General features: G+C 31.9%; 1 protein-coding gene across 2 annotated transcripts; it reads right to left on the bottom strand.

The window, feature by feature from the left end:
• Positions 1-261: 261 nt before the first annotated feature.
• Positions 262-2,394, bottom strand: LOC149160079 (putative methylesterase 13, chloroplastic). Of its 2 annotated transcripts, none has more exons than XM_089433642.1 (5): positions 2,276-2,394; positions 1,883-2,113; positions 1,141-1,284; positions 867-995; positions 262-689 (listed from the first exon to the last, which is right to left on the bottom strand). In XM_089433642.1, the coding sequence occupies exons 1-5, from the start codon at positions 2,339-2,341 to the stop codon at positions 420-422; spliced, it is 840 nt and encodes a 279-aa protein (XP_089289768.1). In that variant the 5' UTR covers positions 2,342-2,394; the 3' UTR covers positions 262-419. The 2 variants fall into 2 exon arrangements, with proteins under 2 accessions (XP_089289768.1, XP_089289767.1); XM_089433641.1 differs by having other exon boundaries at positions 1,141-1,287.
• Positions 2,395-12,136: the final 9,742 nt, after the last annotated feature.

A 12,136-nucleotide genomic window follows, 5' to 3' on the forward strand; every position in this document is an offset into this window, starting at 1 on the left:
AAACACTAATATGATAATTTTGCAAAACATAAAACCTCTACTAAAATTGAAACCCACACCTTTACCAATAAATTATTTTAAAATGGCCCGAAAAATAGCTATCTTATCATAAATTTCACCAACCTTTTAATTATATATATATGAAAATAAAAATACATATGGAAGCATAGAGCAATCAGGATATATATATATATATATATATATATATGAAAATACATATGGAAGCATAGAGCACTTAGGATATATATATATATATGAAAATACATATGGAAGCATAGAGCACTCAGGATAATTAAACATCGTGTCACCTAATGACTATGAATACTCTCCTCTCTATCACGGCTTCTTGCTCTGGTTTCCTCTTCTGCCATCCTGGATGTTTGCTTCAATAAAACCAGAGCATATTTACTCAAATATCTTCAGAGACTTGCAATATGAATGAGGAGATTGCAGAGCTGTTCAGGCTGTGAGAAGAAAGGAGAGTGGTCGCTTGCATGCATTTTGAATACTTTCTCTGGAGGATTCTGTGCTACAGTGTACTCTTGGTACTCTAGAGGAAACAATCTGTCCTTCATTAACATGATGTAAAATCTTCTGATACTCCCATATTTCTCCTCTGATAGCTTCAGAAACTCCACTGACACTGGAAATGGGGTTGGAGTTAGAAGCGACTGTGCAAGGTTTGCGTCCTGTGGTAGTAAATAATACAGCGAATAAACAAAGTATCTGTCAGTAGAAACTTAAAAGAAGATGCAAAAAATACCTTTTATAGTCGTGAAGAAAGTAGACATATCCCATGTCTTATTCACATACAGTACACAGCCCTCGGTTCGAATCCGATAGAGAGAAATTAAAGGCTCAAGTACCTCATCAGGGCTCTCGTTGTAAAGATAGGACTTGACATGATCAAGAACCAGTGAAGCAGATGTGGGTAAGTCTGAATCTGCTTTCATGTTTAGTGCTACGACTCCATTTTCCACCAGCCTGGGGAAAGTCTGCACACATTATATAAATCATACTCCAATATAATTCAATTCATGATTCAAAAGGTTCTGAGAACCCCAATTAATGTGCATCATAATTGCATCTATCCATTTCTGTAAATATTAGGTTTAAAAGAAAGAAAAGTCTGCTTCACACCTTTGGGTTGGAAGAGCTCAGGAAGGTCTGATTGTTTCTAGGAGTAAAAGCAGCTATGAAGATTGCTTTGGAGATCTTGGTTGGATACATCTCCATTGCATATGATAACGGGCATCCAGCCAAGCTGTGACCTACTAGAGTCACCTGCTATACATTTTAAGCAAAGTTGTTAGTGCCCTTCAAAGCCATAATACAATCAAGAATAATATCATCGGAAAAACCCATGATCAAGACCAAAGGTTTTCAAATGCAAAACATATCTATTATTGAAAGGTTCGAGTACCATTTCAGTCTAAGGAACCAGTCCCTGGAATTTCATAGCTAAGGAGTGTGATCTCAAACGTTAATACGTAAGTACCCACTCGCTTTTTTAGCCCTAGGCAGTGTGGCAATTGGTCAGTGAGATGAAGGCTTTTCAGAATCACAGTGAGAACATGAACACCTAATAATTATGGAATTATTTTTAACCCCAGATCGCCACCATCTCAGAATGGAAATGATTTTTTTTTTTAAATAGCATAGGCCATAACATTTAAAGCAAAAGAACAGTAAAGACATCCATCATGAAATAACCAAAATTTCATAGTAAGGACTCGGAAAGAACAATAAAGAGAACCAACGTGTAAACTTCCAACATTCATAACTTTCTTGGGACATTCTTACTCCGGTCTTCAGCTTTTCTTTAGAATCACTGTTCTTAAACATACAAATGACAGGTTAGAATGCAAGATAATCCAAGTACCTTTTCATCATTGCCGAGGTTCTTGATATATTCTAGTAGTGGCTCTGCATATTGTGAGATTGAATTGACTTGATCTGTAGAGGCTGCCCTGTTTATCCCATTGGAGGTGAGATCCAAGGCAGCCACTATGTGACCCTTCTGCTTAAGCAAAGTAACAATTTTATACCAACACCATGCTCCATGGCCAAGTCCATGTATCAACACAAAGTGTTGCTGTCTTCCTTCTCCTTCCTGGTCAATTTCACAAGAGGGAAAAGGGAAAGCACAAAAACTCAGATCACATCATCATGGGGCTTCATCATTGCTTCACTGCAAATCAGAAAGCCCATAACATAAACAAATCAAATACAACCAAAAAGAAAGTTACTGAAACTTTGAAATTCTAACTGGTACATGAATAGAAACAAGAAGCAGCATGACACCAAGGGCAACAACAGTCCTACAACATTGCAGCGCCATCTTAACAACTGTAGTACCCTTCTTCTATGGGGATTGGATTGAATGTGCTCTACATGGGAGGATTAGGTTCATGATATAGCCAGTGGAGGAGAGGGAACCAATGAGCACAGTACCAAATATGTTAAAATTAGTGGGGACACAGGAAAAAGTTGAGGTAAAATTTTAGCTTTTAAATTCTCGAATTCAAGATTAGAATCAGTTCCCGCTGAAACAAAAACATCGAGGCGTATGTTACCTAGGAAGAGAATTTTTGAAAAGAACGTTTAACTCAAAAACATCGAGGCGTATGTTACCTAGGAAGAGAATTTTTGAAAAGAACGTTTAACTCATTATTAATATAATATGCCAATGAAATCATGAAACGTAAACGTAATTTTTTAAAATGATATTTAGTACATTTTTACTAGGATTTTTAATTAGATTTTAACATTGATATACCCCTTTTGAGTAAAGACAATATGCTTTTGTGGATGAAAATGACAATACCCTTTTTAATATGCTTTTGTGGATGAAAATCACAATATTTTATTGTTTGACACCTTCTAAAATTGGTATTCAGAATCTTTTAAAAACCTGCATTTAAAATATGTTTTTTTTTTTAATAACTAAGAAATTAAACGGTAATATGTATTTTGGTTTAATAAGTATAATTTAAAGGTGAAGTATAATGTGAAGGTGGAGAAATGAAATGTTAAAAGTGAAATATAATAATTTTGACGTGGATATGTTTTTTTGGTTTAAAATAAATAATTAAGAAGAGTATTTTAATATGTTGTTTGAAAATGAATATTTAAAAAGGTATTTGAAGTGTTTTATTAAGGAAATTTTAAAGTTAAAAATGTACATAAAAATTATTATTAAAATTAATTTTAAAAAATAACAAGATTTATGATAATAATGTTTAATTATAAGGATAAATATATTTGGTGGGAAATACTAATTTTTAATAACATTTTTAATTTCAGATTTAAGTCTAGGCTCTTATTGATGTGGAATTGAGTTCTACATCTAGGTCTAAGTTAAGTTAAGTTAAGTTAAGTATGTAGAGTGGGTGATCAATGGATTCAAAATTCAATTGCATATCTAATGTATGCAATTGAACTATTTTTTTTTCCTTTCTTTCTCTTTGAAAATTCATCTCTTATTTTACTATTTCAACTATTGTTTCATTATTTTTATTTAAAATGCCCATTTCAAACCTCAAACTTCTCAAAATGGTTAATTACTAGAATGTTATTTACCAATGTACATATTTGATGCCACAACAATGTATGTTGTTATCTTTGGAGAAATTGATCCATGTGTGTATGCAAATTTTGGATGATTAAACTGAGCATCCTATTGACCAAGCATGTTTTAACTGATAAATGGAAAGAATACATGACTCGTTGATTGACACACAATAATATAACATTTTCTAGTTAAGGGTTGTAGGAGTTGGGGGTGGGAATGGGGGTGTGATTCCTCACCCTAGAGGACAAGTTGAACTCTCGTACTCCTAGGGACTGGGACAAGCATCAAACAATCAAGCTAAAACATATGCCCTACTCAATCTTTTGTTGTCAATTTTCAAACACTAATTAGGATTGGTGAGACATAAATTATTCTCCATCACCTTCTTTCAAGTTCTATTCCTTCTAATCTCAAGCTCATGAATATTTTCAAAATGATATTTTTACTCTAAGAAGGTGAAAATTTAATCAATTTATCTTGTTCTTAGGCTCAATAATCAGGTCACAAACCAATTGGCCAACCAAGACACATCATTAGATCTAGGAACCATAAACATCAAATGGGTGAGGGTTACTTCTTAATCCCCTAAATATCCTCTAACCATTATGAGTTTTAACCTAGAATTAAATATAGGGTGGGGAAATTTTTATCCTTGTTCATGTTGGGTCATGTTGTGTCTCCATGCAATCAAGAATTAATATTAATCCAACCTTTCCCTCTAGTGTTCCTATGGAGGGTTTTTATGCAAAGGAATTATGGAGTTGGGGGATTCCATAATTTGGATTAGACATTCTCTCCATGATGACCTTAATGTTGGATAAAATGTTATTAACAAGTATTGACACCTAAAGACTAATGAAATTTAGAAGTTGTGGCCACTTTCACATGTTGGAGAGAAGGGGGGCATCATAGGTATGATTGGTGAAGATTTAATGCAGGTCCTTAATCCCTTGAAGGAAATTTACAACTGCAATATGAAATTGTTCACTCTCTTTGGAACAAATTTGGGGTCATGTGAAAACTTTATGTTAATGTGTAGGAGTAATTTTTCGGAGGGGAAATGGTGGGCCCAATCCAAGTGAAATTCAACTTGTTTTCATAAAATCAACATATTTATCCTCTTTTATCATGGATGAACTCAATTTTCTATAGAGTTAGGTAGATGAATTACACCATGCAAGAGTGTTGGAAAACCAACCTTTTGCGAATTATGTTAATTATGTTTCTATCAGTCACAGGAACATTATAGATTTGAATGTAATTGACTCTTATCTAGAGTGTACCTTGCTCAAGGAGGAGGTTCCAAATGACTATGACTAGTTAGTGTGGAATGTACAATTTTTCTCATCTTGGGGAAATTCTAGAGAAAATGCAAATGGAATACTTATAGAATAGGTAATAAGATTTTCATGTTGATATTGGATATTATAGGGGAATAGGTTTGTTATATTATAACCATGCACTTTCATATTTTATTTTTTGGATGTATTGTTATGCCTCGCAGGACAAATTTATAATAAAAAATTTCCTCCTTTGGTTTAAAAAAAATATCTCATTTTTTAGTTGACGGTCATCTTATTGTTGCAAAACTAAATGAGCTATGGAATTGAAAAAGTTGCATGCAACAAGCACATTCAATGATTTTAGCATGCTCTTGTTGTGATTTAAAACAAACACATTTTCCATGAAAATGTTGATAAATGCATAAAATTTTTCACATAATTCCATGGAAAGGAATTTTCTACTCATAGAGTGAAGGGGCTCTGAAGCCTCTATTATTGGTGTTGCATTTTAAATGTTTATTAGCATTTAATGGAAGAATATCTAGGTTAAATCTTCTTCTTTATGGAGAAATATTGTTTCCAAATTGATTATTGTGGTACGATTTTCCCATAAATACCTTCTCCAAGCCACCTCTACATATAATGGTTTGTCCATCATTGCGATCATTAGCCCAAGTCACCTATTAGAATTATTAAACGATGGTTAAATAGAGAGTTTGCATGTTTTCAAAAATCCTCAAATAGATGACTCTAAATTTGTAACAAGAAGTTAATTTATGTGAATATTATATCATCACTGATAATGTATTGAATATGTCTATCTCTATGTGGAAGATTATCAATACTTTTCAATATAAAGGATTTATGTCTTGTATAAAGAAACCATTGTTTGATGTATAGTAGTTGTGTGTATATCAAAATTCGTAACACTAATGGAAGTAAGAACAAGCATTTGATCAGTTCATGACACTCATGAAATCTATAATTCATGAATACTTTCAACCTTTAGCTCACATTATTTTTAAAGAGATTCCAACACCTAGTAGAGGATATTTGTTAATTGTAACATCCAATATTTTTCAAAATTATGATGTGTGGTTACAATTTCAATATTCAATAGTTAGGTGTAAGTGGAAATCAACAAATTAGTTTCAATATTTCCAATCACACAATCAAAATCATAGTATAAAAACATTATAGCCAATAAATCTATAATTGTTTTGTTCTCAAGATTGAAGTAATCTTAAAAAAAATTCTAATGCAATGTATTTTCTCATTCAACAAAATTATATATAATTATATTGTTCTTAGTAATAAGAATTTTACCAATATTTTCATTATCGATGATTGTGGAGGTAGTCTCATCACTAACATAATTGTTATTGTTGTCATCATTACCCCACTACTACCACCATCATTGTCATTATCATCAAATATTATAAAATATAATATATCATCAACTGAATAAATTTTTTTATATAACATTAAATTATCAAATTTATATTAAAATTATTTATTTAAAAGAAAATATATATTTTTAAAAAAATTAAATCAAATTGATATTATACAAATTTATTTAAATATCATAATAATATATTTATAATTTGAAAACATTACTATCTTTATTATTTAAATATTTTTAAGCATATAAGATATAAAAATTCTCACATTAAAATATATATAAAAGATAATCATTATATTATATTTTAAAATTATTACATTAAATTATTTAATTGCAATTTTATAAATTTATATCAAAATTATTATAAAACATTAAAAAAAAAACTTGGAAATCTTTCATAACCTTTAAAAATTGTGAAGTTTATGGTCAAAAAGGAAATCCAAGTATAACATTGCATGATTATGATTAGCTACACAAAGTAATACAATTTAACGCTTAAAATCATACCAAAAAGAAAAAGATAATTAAAATGTGATTAAATGTTGAATCGCACTCCAAAGTACATAGGTGTAACTTGTGCTCCTTTTTAGTAAGAGGGAATGTTAGAAATAATGAGTATTATAACAAAGCGGGTAAAAGTACATTAACCTTTAAAAAGGGAATGTTAGAGATAGTGGGTAGTTAGACATAGTCTATGAAAAATATTTATGTCTACTATGATGTGTATGATGTGAATGGGATTGGGTAAGTATGCATTGTTATTTGATTATAGAAATTAAATTAAAATCTATTAATTATGAGTGATAGATATTTGCAATTTCATAAATTACTAAACTTTTTATGCATTAGTAAAAAAATTGCAAAACTTTTTATTCGTTGGTAAAAATAGTTGAGTAGGTTATGAAAGAAAGTTATTTTATAATGAGATAATGAAACTATTATTATTATTATAAAATACAATACCAATGTGAGTTGGCACCTTTTACCCATTTCAAAGTTGTGTTAAGGATCTAGGCCTTCAAATTGGACAATTTACACTACATGAATTTGACGTGGAATTGCAAACTTATATAATTAGATGCAGTATGGGTTTTTGGGCATATGCATTAAAGATTCGAGGTCATCTCAATTGTACAAAATGGTATGGGAGGAGATTTTTTTATTTTTTTATTTTTAAAATTTGAATGTGATATAGGTTTTTGATGTATCATTATTTTATAAAATAAAAATTTAATTTATATATATATATATATGTCTCGAAATTAATATGTTATATGATTAAGTTATTAATATATAATCTTTTAAAAATATAAATTAAGATTGATATATATATATATATATATTAATATATTTTGTAGTAGGTATTTGTATCTCATAAATATTATAAGAAGAAATAAATTGCTTAAATGAATAGTTGAAGTTTTTTTTTTTTTTTTTTAAGGAAATGTTGGAAGGTTTTTTAGTTTTTATCAGGTCTGCAATAAGGTTATGTGGCCAAATATTGTAGTTTTTATCATGCTAAGTCTTTTTGGTTTTTGTATTGTCACATCTCCATCATAGAAGATGTTGGTGTTTCCATGCTAGTCCATTTCTCTCACTATCATATATGTCATTTATGCCACTTTCTAATGCTTCTTTCCACGTGTCTTTAACTTCCTTTTCTAGTTAGCATTGAAGAGGAGGCTCCATATTCCTCCTCGATCCTATCACAATCCTCGATCTTCCACCCTAAGTATCACTATATTGTAGATATTTATCCAATTTTTCATTCACTCACTGGTTCAACTCTGGTACACTCAAATTCACATCCTCTTTCCCCTACTATAGTGACTTGACATTACTCTTCGCCTACTTTTTTGTCTCTCTAGTGCATCACTCCTCAGGTTTCCCTTCATTTCTTGTCTTCATCAAGCCTATATCTCTATTTTTCGATTCTTCCACCTTCCTCTATAATACCTTTTTATCTCTCATCCCCTCCACTTAAAGAAACTACTTCCTCTGGTTAGCTCTCTTCATTTTTTTCCTCTCTAAATAAATATAAGTAGCGGATCAGGAAAAATCCACAATTTTTTTTTAAGGTTTTAATATTTTTCCTGTGACTATTCCAATTTGAAAAATCATACATATAGAATGTAAGCCAATATTCAATAAAAAAAACATGTAATTTACTATTAAAATCGATCATTTTTTGGCAAATATCACCCATTTAATCATATAATGTATAAAAGCGACAAATTTTTAATTAAATAGCCGAATATTTGTTTCAAAAAATGTCCAAAAAATAGCCCATTTGTGAAATTTTGCCCCTAAAATTTTCCGTAGAAAAATCCACCACCAACCTCTTTATTGTTGGAAAAAAATATCAGTATTGAAGCCATCACTTTGTTCGTGGGTCACACTCTTATTGTTAAATAAATGTATAAAAATATTTATCGGAGAAAAGTCTTCGCACCCAGATGGATTCAACATAGGATCCCATTATTGCATACTCTTTGGAAGCCTTCATCTTGGTTGGCAACGTTACCTTTTAGCTTTTTAGTCGAAAGAGATGTGAGTGCCACTTTGGCTTATTCGTGGTCCTAGGACGATTATGGTCTATCACAAAAATCTTGGTCCACATAATTTGATGCAGCTCAAGAGTTAGTGACTTTGCAAAAGAATTGGGTTATATTACCAGGTCCATTGGTGCTCTAGTCTAAGGAAATTCTTCACGTGTTCATTTCATCTAGTTGGAGAAAAATTGGGAAGTTAAGGTTGAAATATGTTGGTGCTAGATTCAGGTCAAAATAGACCTTAGGGAGTGGATTCCAAAGGAAATTGAATTGGTTTATGGGCTTCTTCTTATATTGCATCCCATCAACTACTGCCATATTCACTTCATATGTTTTCAATGTCATTGAATTTGGCACCTAAAAGCCTAATGAACCTCTTTTGATCTCTCTAAAAATGATCATAGAAGGTGGGCTCAATACTCATTGTTAATGGATGAATCCCTCTTGCAGACAAGAGTGATCTCCGTATATCTCGAAACTAGATCTAGAAAGAAACAGTTAAGAGCATACAACTTTCTCTAGTTTTAATTATCATTAAACCATAAATATAAAGGGAAGGACTAATATACCTTACCTCGTTTACTGATGCTTGTCCTTGCTATTGTTTGTTGTCTTTGATCTCATACACAATGCTCCAATGGAAATATTTGTAAGTGACACAAACAAACAATAAATCAAGCATATAATATTGATATGATTAAATGAAATCTATATGAATGATCAAGAAAACTCATAACAAAAACCATGTAGATTTGAACAAATGGATGTGAGAAGGAAAATATGCAATTGTATTAAAAAAGAGGAAGTGAGTTACAACCAAAGCCTTGATGTTGTGACCTCTTCCCAGTTTTCTCTATTCCAAAATATTTTCCTTCAAAATACTATAGAATGATAGCATAGATACTTTGAGAAAGTGATAATATGAAAGCTTATGAGTATTTCTAATTCAAAAATATGACCCCTTGCTCGCGAAAAAACATTGTATTTATAGGCCAAGGAAGGGTGAGTAGAGGATAAGAAATGGGAGTTAAGATCCATTAAGGTAGGGATGGGATCCACTAAGGTAGGAATGAGATCCAAGATAGGAGGGATGCAAGCCAAATCCCCACCACTTGAAGTAGATACCATTACAAGAATTCTAGAGAGGAAGATTCTCATGCTTTTATTATTTTTACCCACATTAATACAGTGTCACACCCTGGAATGGAGAAAATCATGATAATATTGCATGTTATTAGCTATGCAACCTATGCTATTAATATTTATCACAAGGCATCTATGGTGAGACATGTGACATCCTTTAAAAATAGGTTTTTAAGACATTAAATAAAGATTATTATCTTTCACAAGAACATTTGTCTTCCATCTTCTTCAGGGATTGATGGAAATAATCCTTCAGAGAGAGAAGAATAGAGGCATGCCATCATTTGTCATGATTATGAAAAAATAATGTGTAATGATCCTCGATACAAATCTCAGGCCACAACGTATTTGGGTGCCACTACTTTATCTAGTCATCCTATAAATTCCTCTAATATATGCATAGTGGTTGTATTGGCTAAAGGAATTGAAGGGAATTTTCCTACACCACATGCCCCCTCTCTGGGTAATATTTCTTCTCCACCTTCTAATGGTGTTTAATCTAGTTTTTTGGAACCTTAATTTCATTCTATTTGTTCTAGGATTTCTCTCATGGGTGGTTTTATCCTTTGTTCCTAACCTTGCCACTTCCTACCTTTCCCCTTCTCACCAGAAGCCCCATGGTCCTCACTAGACACAACTTTCTGACCCCTAATCCTCCTCCCCTACACCCTCATCTTGCTCGAAACACTCTTCCATCATACCACATGGTCCCTATGAGATTCAACTCATATCCCATCCTAAGGAAGACATTTCAACTCTCGAAGAGCTTCCTCAACCAAAAAATATTCCTAATATGGAGGGGAGAAGATCAAATATCCTTAAATCCTAGGGACATCTGATGGAAGATGCAAATATTGGTAAACGAGCATCCATATAAAGGGCCCTTATAGTAGGGACAACCCTTCCCTCCTCCAAAAATTAAAATCGTCTCCTTCAACACACAGGGTTTGGGGGGCACCCAAACATTCAATCCCTCAAATAACTCATTGTGGAGTCCCATTTTTATGTCATCATAATCCAAGAAACAATTATTAGAAATAGTTGGTCCATTACCACTCTTCAACCTTGGCTATCAAATTAGGAAATTTCTATTTTGGATTCTTAGGGTTTATCATGTTGTCATATCACTAGATGAAACCCTAATTTCAATGTGACTCACTCTTCAGCTATGCATTCTACAATATTTTTTCACATTAGAAGCTAATAACTTAAATATGTTATTTACTGTCCTCAATATCTATGTCCCATGCTTTGGTAAGGCATTGTTTTGTGAATAGATAGAGTCTGGAAGAATCCTTTCATGTCCCTCATTGATTCTCCAAGGTGACCTTAATCTAGCAATTACATCATAGGAAATTTGGGGGAATTCTACTTGCCTAGATCCCCTTGGGTTTTCTTTTTTATTTCTAACATTTTCTCAAGAAATGGTTTAATCAATATCAAACCTATTAAATTATTTTCCCACCTAGTCAAATAAAACATCAAGTTCAAAGGAAATACGAAAGCATTTGGATTGTTTCCTCCTACAAAGTTCATTCCTCTCTTCTAATGTCTACTTCTATATTACATTAAGTAGTGATTCAGACCATCATGCAATCTTAATCCATTTAGATTTCAACATGCCAAATCCCCCTCTATCATTCCAATTCAACCATTAATAGTTTGTGGAGCAATAATTTACCAATACTTTAGAGGATTCTTGGTTTAACCTAACCCTTTATAGCCCTTATTTGTGCATGATGAAATTCAAAAAAAATGTTTTTCACCTTCAATAACATGCAAAAGCTTGGGTGATAAAGTTCAAAAAAGCTCAATAGGCCAGGCTTAGGGACATATAAATTTCCATTCAAACACATAATGAAGAAGCTCTAAGGGGAAAATTTTTGCTGAGTCTCAAAACAGTCTCTACTCCTTAGAATCAAAATGTCAACCAATCTTGGATAAATAGGAAATGGGGTGGAGACTAAAAATTCGAGCGATATGGATAAAAAAAAGTGATAGTAACACAAATTATTTTCATTATTTTGCCTCCTATAGATGAAATATTAAAAAAAATAAAAAACGATATTAAAAGAAATGATGGATTTATGGCTCGCACCTTCGATGAGACCATGTTTGAAAGGATAAATCATTTTAGATCATTTTTTGAAGAGAATGTAGGCTACCCAATTCATGAAATTTT

This window comes from Pinus tabuliformis, chromosome 5_2 (genome assembly GCF_031772625.1).
Source record: "Pinus tabuliformis cultivar Carrire ecotype Pingquan chromosome 5_2, CPIR1, whole genome shotgun sequence".
Lineage (NCBI taxonomy): Eukaryota > Viridiplantae > Streptophyta > Pinopsida > Pinales > Pinaceae > Pinus > Pinus tabuliformis.

Excerpts from the sequence above, each read along its gene's own strand:
- LOC149160079 (XM_089433641.1), bottom strand. The coding sequence starts at position 2,341 with ATGGCGCTGCAATGTTGTAGGACTGTTGTTGCCCTTGGTGTCATGCTG. Across the intron at positions 2,114-2,275 it reads TGCTTCTTGTTTCTATTCAT|GAAGGAGAAGGAAGACAGCA; the intron begins GTACCAGTTAGA and ends GAAATTGACCAG. Across the intron at positions 996-1,140 it reads TGAGCTCTTCCAACCCAAAG|ACTTTCCCCAGGCTGGTGGA; the intron begins GTGTGAAGCAGA and ends TAATGTGTGCAG.